This window comes from Chiloscyllium plagiosum, chromosome 11, assembly GCF_004010195.1.
Source record: "Chiloscyllium plagiosum isolate BGI_BamShark_2017 chromosome 11, ASM401019v2, whole genome shotgun sequence".
Taxonomy (NCBI): domain Eukaryota; kingdom Metazoa; phylum Chordata; class Chondrichthyes; order Orectolobiformes; family Hemiscylliidae; genus Chiloscyllium; species Chiloscyllium plagiosum.
This window is the reverse complement of record NC_057720.1, coordinates 7,093,001-7,110,229: the sequence shown is the minus strand read 5'-3', so window position 1 is coordinate 7,110,229 and position 17,229 is coordinate 7,093,001. Positions and strand designations below refer to the sequence as shown.

Below are 17,229 nucleotides of genomic sequence, written 5' to 3'. Positions count from 1 at the left end.
AAGAAAAATGTACAGCACAGGAACAGGCCCTTCAGCCCTCCAAGCCTGTGTACGTCATCACTTTCTCCTACGTCATCATGCCCTAACTGAACTAATAAACAAACCTCCTGCTTTTATTTGGTCTGTATCCCTCTCCTCTCTTCCTTTTCATGTAACCATCCAGATGCCTCTTAGATGTCACCAATGTGCCTGCTTTCACCACCTCTTCTTGCAATGTGTTCCAGGCTCCTATCACTCTCTGCGTGAAAAATGTCCCTGTCGCATCTCCCTTAAACTTTTCCCCCTCTCACCTTGAACCTGTGCCCCCTTGTAATTGAAATTTCAAACCTGGGTGAAAGCCTCTGATTATCCACCCTATCTATACCTCTCATAATTGTGTAGACCAACATCAGGTCTCCTCTCAACCACCATCTTCCCAGTGAAAACAATCCTAGTCTTTTTAACTGCATGAAAAAGTTGACCGTTCGGTCCATTTTGAACCTACTGGGCCAAGTAGATGCAGGAAACACATTCACCAAGATTCTGATCCCACCTGATAAAGTGCGTGAGTGTGGAGTTTGTTATTGGAGTTGGGGTTTGTTGTTTAAAGCCAAGACTCACAGGCAGCATGCTCCAGTGATCTCCAAGACATGTCCCCAAGCTTCAAATCTGTGCCAATCAGTCTCCTTCCCATATGGTAATATACTCTTCCAGAAGTCAACTTGCTCTTCATTGGAGTATACTTTGTAAAAAAAAATTACTTCATGGGAAAAGGGCTAGGCCGGCATTTATTGTCCAAAGGGCATTTAAGAGTTAGCCACATTGCTGTGGGTTTGGAGTCACATCAGTGAAGCAGATGGATTTTCCCAGCAATTGACACATGGTCATCATTAGTCGCATAATTGGAGGTTTGAACCCAGGTTCCCAGAATGCACCTGTCTCTTTGGATTAACAGACCAGCCAGTAATACCACTAAGCTATCACTTCCCCATTAGTAAACTGCATACAAAATTTATGTACCCTTACACTTCTGAGGAAGGATCACCGGACCCAGAATGTTAACTCTGATATCTCCTTACAGATGCTGCCAAGCGTATGTTTTGAATAATAAAAATCTGATATTGTCTCAGTGATGATGACCTGTAAATTATTGTCAATTGTTATACAAATCTACTACATCCCTGATCTCCTGTAGGGAAGGAAATCTGCTGTTCTTTGGTCTACTCTGCATATGGCTGTAGACTGACAACAATGTCCTCTGAAATGTGTCAACAAATCCCTTAATCCCATGGCAGTTAAGGAATGGGCAACAAATGCTAGCAATATTTGTAGCTCAGGTTCAGTTTCAGGTAGTAAGGTTGCTCGCTGAGCTGATAGATTTGTTCTCAGACGTCTCATCACCATGCTAGGTAACATCATTGGTGAGCCTCCATTGTTGACCTTATGCTGGCCTTAAGTAACACACTTGAAATGAAAGTTCTTAATCTTCTTTACAAGATTGATAAGTAAGTGAACAATTTAGTCCTTAGTTTGAAGAGGTGGTCATGCTAACACATACTGTGGAGACTTGCTCATCCCCAGGATTTACCAAGAACCGTCTGATAGAACTGAGTGTCACATCCCAATTTGTCACCTCCACTCTTCAGGAGGACATTTGCACTGCCTGCACCTGCCCCTCCAAGCAATGCATCATTCTGACTTGGAAATATATCACTGCTCTTTCACTATCATTGGGTCAAAATCCCTGGGCCTCCCTTCCTTACAACGCTGTGAATGTCCCCTAGCGCACACAGACTGCAGTGGTTCATGAAAGCAGCTCACCCCCACCTTCTCTAGGACAGTTTGGAGTGGCCCGTAAATACTGGGCCCAGTCAGCAACATCCACATCCCATTCATGAACAAATAAATCATTTTGAAGGAGAAACTGTTTTTTTACATTCATTTGTGAGATGTAGATTTTGACAGCATTTATTGACCATCCTATTTGCCCAGAGGGTAGTTAAAGATCAACCAAGTTGCTATGGGTCTGGAGTCACATGCAGGCAGATTGGGAAGACAGACAGATTTTCTTCCCTAAAGGATATGTGAGCCAGATGGATTTTCACAACAATGGTGACCAACATTTAATACAGATTCTAATGAATTCAGATCATGCCAAGGTGCACTCACACACTTAGAGAAGCAAGCGAGTTTTGAGAAGATTTGTAGCTCAGGTTGAGGTTCTGGATGTAGGTTTGCTCGCTGAGCTGGAAGGTGTTACCTAGTATGGTGACACCTTCCAGCGAGCAAACCTACATCCAACACTTACAGACACACACACACACAGTGGAATATGGATAGTCCAGTATAAATTATATTTGATGTTTTGTCATGCGAGTGCATGGTTTATTTTTAAAAACCTGTTTTTTTCCGTCTTCCCTCTGCTTCGTCTCTGGCATGGTGCTGAACCAGTTTTGGAGGTTGGTTTGCTGATAACAGAGGGCCAGGTGAAGGATCTGAGGTTTCCCCAGGGCTATATGGGTGGGAACTCGATCCACCTCTCAGGCAACACCATTAAGCAAAACAGCCGGACTGGTAAGTATCAGAAACCTTCCTGCAATAAGGATTCTTGCTGTGCACTTTTCAATAAAAAGCACTTGCGTTTCGTCCCTCCCCCTCAGACCCCTTTCTCTGTGTGAGGTGAAGGTAGTCCCTGTTTCAGTTAGTTTCTGGGTTTCTTGGTACAGTCGGTCCAACACTAAAGGAAGCCACTCTGCCCATCGCAGCATTGGGGGAAATGGTTGTCCATATTGACGTGGAATGTTTTCAGTTGCAGTCCCTGTTTAGTTTTTGTTTTAAAGGGGCAGCTCCTGAGGTTCTGGTTGCATGTCAGCCCCCTGTTCATAATCTGTGGGCACCCCTTCTGGGGAGGGACAACCAGGTTGTTGGGCTTGCCCCTGGGCATTGGCCAAAGTGACCATTAACAGGTCCAGGCAACAGGCCATGGATGGGGCAATTGTGCCTGACTGCCTGGCCACTCTCTCAAGGTTACATTCACACTTGGGTGCCTCTGGAGAGGAAGCCATTGACACAACAGAGACCTTCAGAAACCAGCGAGTACCACAGGGGCTGGAGTGGCTCAGATCGTGTTATTCTGATTTAGTAAGCATCCGTTTGCCTTTTATAAGTTTCCGTGAACTGTTTGATTGCGTTTATGTTACAGCGCAGCATCCGGGACTGTTTAACCTGATTTTAGTTTGATTGAGCGGGTTAATGAATCAGTCCCATTGCCCTGCATTATCCCCATAGCCCTGTAAGTTCATTCCTGCACTGTGTGTCAATTTTCTTTCAAAATCATTAATTGTCTCTGCTACCCACATAGGTAACAATTTCAAGGTCATTACATTTTGCTGCTTGAAAGGTACCTAAAAAATTTCTGTGTCTCTTGCTCAATCATCTTTCCATCAGTTCTTGTATCTTCTGCTAATGGGAACAGTGATTTTTTTTTGTGTTCACTTGATTTGCACCTATCATAATCTTTTACAATAATTAATCAAAATGGACAAAGGGCCATTGGCATCCCTCTCTTCAGAAACAGGCAAATTAGTCATATATAGAGGAGAATCATTGAGTGAGACCTACCCTTTCCCTTGCTACTGTCGAAGTTTCAACTCTGAGTTTGACTCTTTAACACACACAGGTAAATATAGGGTATGTGACCATCAGATTGCAGCTTCTTTTATCATAGTTGTATACAAGGGGAGAGTAAAAATCTTCGAGGAGAGAGTGAGGGCTGCAGATGCTGGAGATCAGAGCTGAAAATGTGTTGCTGGAAAAGCGCAGCAGGTCAGGTAGCATCCAAGAAACAGGAGAATCGATGTTTCGGGCATAAGCCCTTCAACATTTTCAGCAAAAAGGGGAGAGTGTCTAGTCAAAGGCTAGGCTAGTAAAGCCAACGATCATCAGTTACAATAGCATTTTTATACACTCACATAACCAAGGACCATAGGACCACGTAATGGTTCCTCCTCAATGCAATTAAAGTGTCATAGTACAGAGTTCACCACTTTTCAATGGACTCCTCAATATTGTTATTCTTATCTGGTCCATAAGAGGAAGAATGTTATCCAATTCACATTCATTTTTGAGTAACGTCTTCTTATAGAGACAAACCTTTCCTTATCTATATTTCAGTGTCTGGTTCAGTATCACACCCTCGTTGTGGTTACACACTTTAAGGTCAGAACACAGATGGCCTTTGTTATTCCAAGATATTGCAATATGTAGTTACAACTGCTAACATCTTGTTTGATATTAGTTGCTGAAGTAAGCTTTAATTCTAATATCCCAGTAAGCCTAGTGATCTATAATGGTCCTTTTTCTATATTTCCACACTACCCTCTTGCTCCTAATGTACTTATAAAAAGCCGTGGGATTCTTTGTGATCCTACTGGCAAAGGACAATTCATCACCTCTTTTAGCCATCTTAGTATCCTTGTTTAATTTCATTCCTGCTTCCTTCATATTCAACTGCCTTGTCCGATTTCAGTTTCCTGAACCTGACATACGTTGCCTTTCGAAAGGACTTTCAAAAAATGTTCAGGGGTTAGAGTGGGAGCTACTTTGGTTGTGTGTTTTTTTAACTTAATGAGAGTTTTTCTCCCCTCTTTGCACCCATCCTTTTCCCGCTCTGTGCAGCAAAACTGGTCTTCACACTCTACAAGAGCCTAGGGCAGTTCCTGACCACGGAGAACGCGACAATCAAGATGGCGGGTGACGGAACTGGGCGTAATTACTCCATCGCAGTGAACTCGCACATCATCGCGGCTTCCATTAACAAGGAATCCAGCCGCATCTATGTGACAGAACCAGTGGTCTTCACCCTGGCACACATTGATGTAAGTCTGCAAACAAAGCCCCCTACAAAGGAAAAGCAGCCATAGTCTTGCTAGATGATAGTGCTGCTCTCTCATTGGACAGTGAGGTGATTCATGATGAGTTTAACTTGAGGGTCACCATTGCCTCAGGTAAGGGGAGAAGTTGAGAAGGAGAGTTGTAGAGTCATAGAGATGTACAACACAGAAACAGACCCTTCAGTCCAACCCGTCCATGCTGACCAGATATCCCAACCCAATCTAATCCCACCTGCCAGCACCCGGCCTATATCCCTCCAAACCCTTCCTATTCATATACCCATCCAGATGCCTTTTAAATGTTGCAATTGTACTAGCCTTTACCACCTCCTCTGGCAGCTCAGTCCATACACATACCACCCTCTATGTGAAAATATTGCCCCTTAGGTCTCTTTTATATCTTTCCCCTCTCACCCTAAATCTATGCCCTCTAGTTCTGGATTCCCCAACCCCAGGGAAAAGACCTTGACTATTTATCCTATCCATGCCCCTCATAATTTTATAAATCTCTATAAGATCACCCCTCAGCCTCCGACACTCCAGGGAAAAGAGCCCCATTATATTCAGCCTTTCCCTATAGTTCAAACCCTCCAAGCCTGGCAACATCCTTGTAAATCTTTTCTGAACCCTTTCAAGTTTCACAACATTTTTCCGATCGGAAGGAGACCAGAATTGCATGGAATATTCCAAAAGTGACCTAACCGATGTCCTGTAAAATCCCAACATGACCTCCTAACTCCTGTACTCAATTCTTTGATCAATAAAGGAAAGCATACCAAACGCCTTCTTCACTATCCTATCTACCTGTGACTCTACTTTCAAGGAGCTATGAACTGCACTCCAAGGTCTCTTTGTTCAGCAACACTCCTCAGGACCTTACCATTAAGTGTATAGGTCCTGCTAAGGTTTGCTTTCCAAAAACGCAGCACCTCGTATTTATCCCTCGTGAGTCCTTCATGTTAACCTCAGCCGGTGCAGGAATTGGACCCACACTATTGGCATTACTCTAAATCACAACCCAAGCACTCAGCCAACTGAGTTAAACCAACCCTGTTACCCCACTAGTCAATTAATCAAAGCAATATTGACCAATGAGAGAAGGCATCCTGTCTGTTTTTATTTGTTGCAGGAAGAGTTAATTCGATCACGGGACACGCCTGATTGACAGTGGGGATGTGATTGTGAAATGGTAATTGTTGCTGATCCAGTAATCAGGGAATCCCAGCTAATGCCTTTGTGGACAGGGGTTCAAGTTCTGCCAGAGTAGCTGGTAGAATTTCAATGCATTAAATCTGGAATGAGGAGTGCTTGCAGTGCAATGGTAGTGACTGTACCTCTGAAGCAGGAGTCCTGGCTTCAAGTCCCACTTGCTTCACAGGTGTGTAATAACATCCCAGACCAGGCGAATTGGCAAATATCTGAATCTGAAATTGAGGTTAGCAGGGAGGCCCGAGTTCAAATTCCACCTGCCCTTGAGGTGTGTCATGACATCTCTGAAATGGGTTGATTAAAAATTTGCAATGGGAAAGCTAGTCTCAGTAAATGGTGACTGCAAACCTGCTTTCTGTTGTCACGATAAGCCCATCTGGTTCATTAATGACCTTCAGGGAAGGAAAGGTAAAAACAATGACTGCAGATGCTGGAAACCAGATTCTGAATCAGTGGTTCTGGAAGAGCACAGCAGTTCAGGCAGCATCCAAGGAGCAGTAAAATCGACGTTTCGGACAAAAGCCCTTCATCAGGAAATCCACTTCCTTACCTGGCTTGGCCGAGATGTGACTCCAGACCCACACCAATGGGGTTGATCTGTAACTGCTCAGAGTTAGTGAGGACTGCAGATGCTGGAGAGTCACAGTCAAAAACTGTGGCGCTGGAAAAAGGTCAGCATGTCAGACAACATCCGAGGAGCAGGAGAGTTGACGTTTTAGGCATAAGCCCTTCATCAGGAATGCACCTTGTTAGAGTCCCAGCTCCCATGAATTAATAAAGCAAAGAGCAAAGCAAGCTGCTTCCCCCTATTTATATAATGCAATCTGTCGCCTGATGGTTTTGGCAAAAAACAAGGTTTAAATTGCAATTAAGTTTGTTAGCTCCTGTGCCGAGACTCAGTGAATAATTGAACATTGTCTCTGCATCTCTCCCTTCAGCCTGACAACTACTTCAATGCCAACTGCTCGTTCTGGAGTTACTCGGAGCGCACCATGACTGGGTTCTGGTCCACCCAGGGGTGCAAGCTGATTGACACCAACAGGACTCACACCAAGTGTGAGTGCCGGCACCTGACCAACTTTGCCATCATCATGGCCCACAAGGAAATTGAGGTGAGTTACCAACCCACTTGGCAGGTGCTTAGACAAGAGGCAATGGCCTGGTGCGATTATCATTTGATTATTAACCCAGAAACTTAGCGAGTGTTCTGAGGACCTCTGTTCGAATCTTGCCAGAGCAGTTTGAGTTCAATTTGAAAAAGAAAATTGGAATTCAGAACCTACTGATGACCATGAAGCCATTGTCAATTGTCAGGAAAACCCCATCTGGTTCACTAATGTCCTTTAGAGAAGGAAATCTGCCTTCCTTACCTGGTCTGGCCTACATGCGAATCCAGACCCACAGCAACGTGATTGACTCTCAACTACTCTCCGAAATGGCTTAATAAACCACTCAGTTCAAGAGCATTTTGGGACAAGCAATAAATGGTGGCCAACCAGCGACACCCATGTCCCACGAGTGAATTTAAACATTTCTCATGGGCCTGGGGAACTGTCAGCAGAGATGGAATGAGCCCTATTTTCCCCACCCTGCCCATCAGCCTGACAGCTGCTGGGGCAAGCTGTCTTGTCTTTCTGAAGTACGTGTGAGTACTTCTGGTAGGGTAAGATAGGCAGAAAAGTGGTCCCTCTGACAGGAAGGTCAGTCAGCTGAGGACACAGCTTTACAATAGTTGGCAAAAAAAACTCAGAGAGGGAGGTGAGGAGAATCATTTTTCATGCAGTGTGTCGTTACGATGTGAACTGTAATGCCTGAAAGGAGGAAGGAAGCAGACACAATGGTTTTCAAAACATGAATTGGATAAATTCTCCTGTTACGGCTCGCTGCAGTAGCGCACTGGAAATCAAGCCCTACTATTGTTGGAGTCGTCACAAAGAACAATACAGCACAGCAACAGGCCCTTCAACCCTCCAACCAACACATTTTACCCTTCCATACTAAAACTGTCTTCACTTACAGGATCCATATCCCCCATGCCCTTCCTATTCATGTATTCGTCCAGCTGCTTCTTCAATGCTGTTATTGTGTCTGCTTCCACCACCTCCTGTGCCAGCATGTTCCAGCCACTCCACCCTTTGTGTGAAAATCCACCTCGCACATCTCTTCTAAACTTCCCTCCCCATACCTTGAACCTGTGACCCCAACTAATTGACCCCTCAACCCTGGGAAAAAGCCTCATACTTTCTACTCTATCCATGCCATTCACAATCTTATAAACTTCTCACACATCAGCTCCTCAACCTCCTGCATTCCAATGAAAACAAACGCATTCTATCTGACCTTTGTTCATTTCTAAAATATTTCAAGATTTTATAAAGTACATCGAATGCCCACCTTTCAGCCTCAAATTGGTAGAAAGCACAATCTCAGTTTCTATACTGAACAAGACTTCTTATTTATTCCAAATAATTAGCCTGCAGGTAAACAGTTAAAGGCATTTCAATGGTCATTGGATAAACATATGGATACATTTGGAATAGTGTAGGATAGATGGATTTCAGGTTGGTTACACTGGTCAGCACAACATCGAGAGTTGAAGGGCCTGTACTGCTCTGTAATGTTGTATGTTTTACGTTTGTCATTGTACAAATTAACACCCTAATCACCTCTCTACACAGATGGGGTAAACTAGGTTATGGGCAGAGGAAGTAAACATGGATAATCAGTTTAGAAGTCTTTATTCCTGGGTTCTATTATCAAGATGATCCTCATGACTCTTCTGCCTGTTTCAATCATCTTTCTCTTGATGTTTCCACTGATTAGTAAGAGGCACAAGGTAGCTGCTACACTTGTAAAAAGTCTCTTATAAAAAGACAGCTTACAACAGCAGTTACACAGCAAAAAGACATTTTTTTATAGTTTTTCAGTGAGGTTTTACTACAAAGAACAGACAGACTGTTCCTGAACACTCACTCCCTCTCTCTCTCTCTCTGTAATAAAGCAGTACAGTTCCGTGAAAATTAAACACACAATTGTTAGCTGGTAAAAAGGTCTCTGTCATTTATTAACAGTCACTAGTCCATAGACCAATCAGCTTCTTGTTGCCATCAAAAAATGTATCTCTACAGCCACTGGTTCCAAATTGTCTCTACCTCAAATTTTTTTTAATCATGTGATGTGGGTGTCCTTGGCAGCGTCAGCATTTACTGCCTGTCCCTAGTTGTCCCTTGAGAAGGTGGTGGTAATATGTCTTCTTGAATTACTGCAGTCCATGTGCTGTAGGGTAGACCCACAATGCTGTTAGGGAGAAAATTCCAGGATTTTGACCCAGCAACAGTGAAGGAACAGTGATATTTTTCCAAGTCAGGATGATGAATAGCTTGGAGGGAAACTTTCAGATTGTGATGTTGCTATGTCTCTGCTGCCATTGTCCTTCTCGATGGAAGTGGCCAGAGGTTTGGAAGGTGCTGTCTGAGGATTTTGGTGAATTTATGCAATGAATCTTGTAAATAGTACAGACTGCTGCTACTGAGCGTCAATGGTGGAGGGAGTGGATGTTTGTGGGTGTAGTGCCAGTCAATGGGTTGCTTTGTCCTGGTTGGTGTCAAGCTTCTTGAGTGTTGTTCACTTGTTTCATCAATGACCTTCCCTCCATCATAACGTCATAAGCGGGGATGATTGCACAACGTTCAGAACCATTTGCGACTCCTCCGATACTGAAGCAGTCCATGTTCAAATACAACATGATCTGGACAATGTCCAGGCTTGGGCTGACAAGTGGCAAGTAACATTTTCACCACATTAATGCCAGTCAATGACCATCTAAGAAACAATAAATCCACTGCTCCTTGACATTCAGTGGATTTACCATCAGTGAATCCCTCACTATCAACAGTTTCTTTATATGTTTCGATAATATATTATAATGGTATAGTTAATATATAAGTTTGTATTATATATACAATTGAGAGGGACAGGGATGGAGGGCTCAGTGTATTTTCCTATTTGGTTATTGTTTGTATTCAATCTGCCCAATGTTTCTCCTACAGTTCTCCACTGAGATACACGAGCTGATCCTGTCCATCATCAGCTGGGTGGGAATTGTCATCTCCCTCATCTGCTTGGCCATTTGCATCTTCACTTTCTGCTTCTTCCGGGGTCTCCAGAGCGACCGCAACACCATCCACAAAAACCTCTGCATGAATCTATTTATCGCAGAATTTATCTTCCTGGTGGGCATCGATAAGGTTGACTATGAGGTAAGGTCCTGGCCTGCGCTATTGATTTCCTGGAAGTGCTGTTCTTGCGCAGAATTGACTTTGTTCCGAGATGGATGTGAGTTTAAACACAATTGCACTATCAGCCTCCAGTATATCAAACTTGACACGCCGGTGTTTAAATGCTTGTGTTGAGCAGCAACCGTTTTTAACGGTGGTATTAAGCACTCAGGAGGATGACGGGGAGTTCATAAATCAAGGCACTTTAGGGATTTGCATACCTTGTCTTTGTGTAAACCATTTAATGGAGATGATAGGCCAGTGTATTCAATGTCAAGCTTAAGACTGCCATTGAAAGGTTATTCATCAAATGTAACATTTACAGCACAGTCCCAGGCCATTCAACCCATCAGATCTGTTCTTGGGGTTATGTTCTTCATGAACCTCCTTCCTGCATTTTACTGCACTTACCTTTCCATTTCTTTCCCCCTCATCTTCTTATTTTTTCTACTCAGTAGCACAGAGCTTGAGTGTTGCAGAAAAGACACCTTTTGTCAAAGATTCTTGCACTCGTTAGGACATTCACAAGAAAGAGTGGTCATGAGTCGAGGTTTTGCCTTCATGAAAGCATCGATTAGATTCTGTCAGACAGTTAACCGACAAACATTGTCAGCTGTTTCAAATTGACTCTGATTTGTCCATGTACAGCCCTGAGCAATGATCCCCAAAGTAGACATCGTCGATTTTGTCGTATTGAAGTAGACCCCAAGAATTTTATTTATTGCAATTAATTTCCAGAAGCTGTAGGTCCACAAAATGGGATTAGTTTTGCAGTTTATCTGTGGCTCTGTTCCCAGGTCCAGGTTGCCAGTCTCCACCTGTGTCCCCCAATGTACCGGACTGCTGAACTGGAGGAACCTCGCAATTTGATAGGGATTTCAACTCTTATTTGTTGATGATTAGTTGGGCATTTTGGTTTTACGGGTGCAGTGTCATTGCCTCTGCATTAACATCTTCCTCATAGCTGCATCCAAGCTGTTCAGCTCAGTGTACCAAAGAAAAGCAGGGTTTTGAACAAAGCTATTTCTGCTGAATTCCTTGCTGGATTTATTGACCCTCTAATTTGAGTAGGAAAAGTGAGTACTGCAAATGCTGGAAACCAGAGTCTAGATTAGAGTGGTGTTGGAAAAGCACAGCAGGTCAGGCAGCATCCCAGGAGCAGGAAAATTGACGTTTGAGTGCCCACCTCCTCCACGTATATCCAATAACACGTTCAAACACCCAGACCTTCAAGATGGTAAAAATCCAGTTGATATGCCTTGTTTCCCTCGGAGAGGTTGCATCCCTAAAGCTGACACCTCTAGGTCAGTTAGGCATCATGGAAATCCACTTCTGATCGATGCAACACAGGCTGGCTCATTGAGTCCGTAACTGTGATGCTCTGAATACCTTCATTGACAATATCATTCATACAACTGTTATTATGGGACGGAACAGCCAAGCAAAAGAGCAGCTGATCGCATTGGAAACTAATTAAGGGGGAATACATTCTGGAAATTCCCTCAAGGCATTGAAACTACTCCAGGTGATAAAACTTGCCAAGATTTCTTATTTGGTATGATTCGCTCTTCAAGTTATACAGCGAATCAGCACTCATTTATCCTAGAATTTCTAATGTGGTTTGCTCAAATCTTTACCTTTGTATCTTTCAAACATATTATCTTCACCTAGGGTCTTGGCTGGGATTATTTTTGCAGGTTACCTGTGACTCTCTGTTCCCAGGTCCAGGTTGCCAGTCTCCACCTGTGTCCCCCAATGTACCAGACTGTTGAACTGCAGGAACCTCGCAATTCTACTCACTAAGAAATGGCACAGATTAAGCTTCATACTGTACCCGGCTGGCTCTTGCCTCATGATTGGGACCCTTTGTGTTTGTCCCAAGTGCTAATTTGTACCACAGGGTCAAATAAAAGTGTAGGGGGGGTGGTGGTGTCGTAGAGTCATAGAAACGTACAGCACGGAAGCAGACCCTTCGGTCCAACTCGTAAATGCTGACGAAATATCCTAACCTATCCCTCTTAACCCTTCCTATTCATCCTTTCAGTGCTTGGGAATTTTGAATTAGGAGGAAGTGACAGAATAGTGTTAATGTCACTGGACTGTAGTGAGACTGTGTCCCTGGTTAGTGCTTTTCAATGTCCTTACCCGTGGCATCCATCTTCCATGGAAGAATAAAGACAAAACAGTACACTACTGGTTATTTAACAACTGCTTAGACCAGATGTACAGCTTGGTTTTCCCCACAGCAGTGATTCGGGTGAAACACATAGATATTACTGAAATCATAGACATGTTACTGTAGCTGTTTGTCTCACTGACATGAGGACAAATGCAAGAGTGCCGAATTTCAAACAGTCACGACAATTTACACTGCATGGGAGGGGTGGGTCGATCTGTCGGCAAGTCAATTCTGATTAGCTGACCCATTGGTCATGGAGGGAGTGAGCCTTGGGTGACTGACTGTGTGGAGTTTGCACATTCACCCCGTGTCTGCATGGGTTTCCTCCGGGTGCTCCCACAGTCCAAAGGTGTGTAGGTCAGGTGAATTGGCCACGCTAAATTGCCCTTTGTGTTAGGTGCATTAGTCAGAGGGAAATGGGTGTGGGTGGGTTACTCTTCAGAGGGGCGGTATGGACTGGTTGGGCCAAAGGGCCTGTTTCCACACTGTAGGGAATCTAATCAAAGTCTTGGCTATTCAAGGTCCTGGGTCATTCAAAATAAGATGCTTGAATTTTCTTTTTTTCAGAATTTGAATCCTTGTTTCTCCATATCACTTCAGGAAGTGGAAATGAACCACGTAACACACCAGTTAAACATAAAAAGTGTCACATCTAAATTTAATCCCAACGCTGCATTATCACCTCAGTCAATATTGGGATGTAGCACATGCATAGCTACAGATTCTTAAACAAGAGCGTGTTGTGTCTGGAGGCTAATGAACAATCCATCTGTGTGGCAATCTCTCTTGTGCTTTGCATGTTTCATTCTCTTTCTCCTTTTGCCTCTCTCTTTCTCCTCTTTACCCTCTCTGTCTGATAGACCCATGGTTGGTGTGCCAATTAATATTCACCTCAAGGGTCTGTCGATGCTGTCAGTCTATGCTGTTTCTCTCTGCACTGCTGTGTTAAAATCCCATTTCCCCAGACTGAAATTTGTTCTCTATATTCTCAGGACATCAGAAAGCACTTCTGTTTTTAAAATCAGTGAATTCCTTCCTCTTTCTGAGGCCTCAGGCTCACAAAACTCCTTACTCCTCTGCCTGTCCCCCCCCCCCCTTAAATCCATCACATAGCCATGATTCCCAAATTTGCTTGTTTTTTTTCCATTATTTATTCATAGGATGTGGGTATTGCTGGCTAGTCGACCATTGATTGCCCATCCCTAATTGACAAGAGGACAATTGAGAATCAACCACATTGCTGTGGGTTTGGAGTCCGGTGATTTCCTTCACTACAGGGTATTAATGGACCAGATGGGTTTTTCCAACAATTGGCACCAGTTTCCTGGTCATTGTTCGACTCTGGTCGTGGGCGTTTGGAACGTGTTGCCAGCAGAGGTGGTAGAGGCAGGCACGGTAGATTCATTTAAGATGCGTCTGGATAAATGCATGAGTAGGTGGGCAGTCGAGGGATACAGATGCTTAGGAATTGACAACAGGTTTAGACAGTACATTTGGATTGGCTCAGGCTTGGAGGGCCGAAGGGCCTGTTCCTGGGCTGTAAATTTTCTTTGTTCTTTGTTCTTAATTCCAGATCCTTGTTGAATTCAGATTCCACCATCTGTCATTTGAACCTAGGTGCCCATGTCAATACTGGGGTCTCTGGATTAATAGTCTATCAGTAATACCACTAGCCTCACCCCATCTTGCCCTCTCAAGTGGCCATAAAAGATATGGTAGCTCAGAAGCAGTTCTTTCTTGACTGATTTATCTCATCCAAAATAATCCACATCATTTGAGGCATTATCTTGTTGTTGTTTGTCAAGAGCTTTCTGTGCACATTTTACTGCATGTCAAAACTCCTTAATTAACTGTAGTGCTCTTCAAAACCTCCTGAAGCCTTGAAACGTACAAGCATGTCCCTCTGCTTGTTTGTTTGTTTTTCCTTCCTTCTGTCTTTTCCATTGTCTCTCTCTTTCTTCCTTTCTGACATTTCTTCTATTCCTCTCACAGACGTGTCATAACCCAAACAGCACACAGTGTGAGACCACACCAAAGCCAGGAGCATCACATTGGAGTCAATTTCAATTGAACAGCCTGAATAGAAAACTGTTTGAAAGAAAACATCCGACATTATGGAGTATTTTAATGCTTACTCACTCATCAGACTCTCAATAATTGCTGTTCATTTACTTTTCTAATCTCCCACCTCTTCTCATCAAATATTCATATATCTCTTATAATGATTCTGGGGATTGCATAGATTAAATGCATATGCTATCTGCATTATGTTTCTTTAATGCAATTACATCGAAAGGTGATGAATTATTTAAAAAGTGTAAAAATTGTAATTGGGCAAGTGGTGATTAGTCGTTGAGATAAATGTCACTGTGGCCTTTTGAATATCGATGTCATACTATCTACTTTTAAGTGGAGGTGGTGAAAAATGGATGAAGTGAACTGAGTACAATACTTTATTATTCTTTCACTGCAGAAGCAGTCCAGGACACTGAACCTCTGGTCAGTTAAACGCCCTTTGGCATTCCTCTCTGGAAATGGGCAATGAGTAAGCATTAAAATACTCCATAATGTATTTCTGGAGTGTTGCTGTTTTTGAGAAAGATATGCACCATTGACTGAGGAGTAGGTTGGATAGGACTCACAGTAAATCGAGTATCTTTTGATTTGTTACCTCCCCCCGTGGTTTCTGAAGGTATGTCTCTTGTTTCAGATTGCCTGCTCCATATTTGCAGGGGTGCTGCACTTTTTCTTCCTGGCTGCCTTTGCCTGGATGTGCCTGGAAGGTGTTCAGCTCTATCTCATGCTGGTTGAGGTCTTTGAGAGTGAGTACTCCAGGAAGAAGTATTTTTACCTGTGTGGCTACCTCCTTCCAGCAATCATCGTAGGTGTCTCAGCAGCTGTGGACTATAAGAGCTACGGGACAAAGAAAGCGTAAGTAGATCACAGACAACTTATTGATTCCCCGCTAACTGTTTTGTCATGAATTCAGTCTTAATACACTGAATGGTGGTTCCATTATATTGTAACGGTTCAAATGTTTTCTTCAGACATGTATCCCATTGGACTGAAATCTTCATCGTTCCCATTTATTGAAGTTCATTGTGAAGGAATGCATCTTTAGCTCTTCCTTAATCTTCCTCTGAGCCATATAGGCTGCAGAGCCGTGGGTCTATTCATCATTCATGGGATGTTAACATCACTGGCAGGGCCAGCATTGATGGCCCTTAACTAATATGCCCTGAAAAGGTGGTGGGGCGCTACCTTTTCAAATTGCTGCGGTCCGTAGGATGAAGATATACCCACAGTGCTGTTAGGGAGGAGTAATCATGAAGTGTAGGCTCCAGCATTCATGGCTGATCCACGATCTTGACATACTCCCAATGTTTTCCCCATACCCTTTGGCGCTTCTAGCCTATAGCAATCCATTTACTTCTTAAATATAATCACTGATTTATCCCCCACAACCCTCTGTTGTAGATGGTTCCATAGCTGATCACCCTCTGAGGGAAGAAATCTCTCCTCATGTCAGTACAAAATGGCCTCTCTGAGCATGTGACTCCTTGTTCTGGACTCACCAGCCAGGGGAAACATCATTTTGGCATCTCATTTGTCCAGCCTGGCCGAGTGTTATGTTTCAATGGATTTTCTCTCATTCTTTTAAATTCCAGTAAATACAGGCTCACTCGATCCAAACTCTTCCACCCCAGGAATTAGCCTGGTGAACTGTGGCTTCATCCCTCTAAGTGTATTGTTCTGTGGGTAAGAAATGAAATTTGAACACAATACTCCAGATGTGGCCTCACCACGGCCCTACACAGCTGCAGTGAGACTTCCTTGCTCCTGTACTCAAACCTTCTCACAATGAAAGCCAACATATTGTTTGCTGCACCTGTACTCTTGTTTCAGTGACAGGGACACCCAAGTCCCTAGGTACATTAGCCTTTCCCAATCGATCACTGTTTAAATAATCTGCTGGTGGGTGATAGAGGTGCTTTCAGAGGTGCTTGTGAGTTGCTGGAGTGAAGGTTATGAAGTAATGTTGGTCTTTTCTGAGTTGGCTGGCTTTAGCCACAAAGAGCAGCATTGAATCTGGAATGGGTATGTCAAGGGCTGAGGGATGGAAAGGATCATGGGCCAGGATGTTTTGCCAACAGTTGCTCCTCCCACAGAAAGTAGGTACAAAGTCCTGTGATGCCCTCTTAGGGGCAGATTGATCCCGTTGGCTTATTGATGTTTCTTGCTTGTCACCAGTCACCAGGATTGTCAGAATCCTGGACCACCCCACAGTAGAGCTCTGTGGTAGCAGCTTTAGCACAAAGACTGCAATGGTTTAAAAATGTAGATCACCACCACTTTCTCACTGGGAATGAAGGGACGGATTTGTACAGTGATTTCACTGTAAATTTGTTTAAACATGAATTTAATATTAATTGCTTGTCTCCTCTCTCTCATTACAGCTGCTGGCTGAGAATTGATAATCATTTCATTTGGAGCTTTCTTGGGCCCGTTTGCTTAATCATTTTGGTAAGAAAAGTTGGCAGTTGCCTGTTTTTTTCCAAGTTGCTGTTTTGTTGTCATCCCCAAGTCTCAAAGCCAGGAAATCGGTGTTTCAGGACTTGGCTAACTTGAACAATATCCTTTGTTAGCGTTGAAGGAAGGGGAACATTCAAGCCCAAAGGAACCAAGAGACAAT

At 43.5% G+C, this 17,229-nt stretch overlaps 1 protein-coding gene across 31 annotated transcripts in view; it reads left to right on the top strand.

Moving 5' to 3' along the window:
• Positions 1–17,229, top strand: part of adgrl2a (adhesion G protein-coupled receptor L2a) — a 485,081-nt gene that overhangs the window by 403,149 nt on the left and 64,703 nt on the right. For all 31 annotated transcript variants that reach the window (XM_043698637.1, XM_043698647.1, XM_043698657.1 and 28 more), the window contains 6 exons: positions 2,431–2,553; positions 4,657–4,856; positions 7,019–7,192; positions 10,130–10,339; positions 15,247–15,467; positions 16,994–17,060. In XM_043698637.1, the coding sequence (XP_043554572.1) occupies positions 2,431–2,553; positions 4,657–4,856; positions 7,019–7,192; positions 10,130–10,339; positions 15,247–15,467; positions 16,994–17,060 (995 nt within the window). The remainder of the gene's footprint in view (positions 1–2,430; positions 2,554–4,656; positions 4,857–7,018; positions 7,193–10,129; positions 10,340–15,246; positions 15,468–16,993; positions 17,061–17,229) is intronic.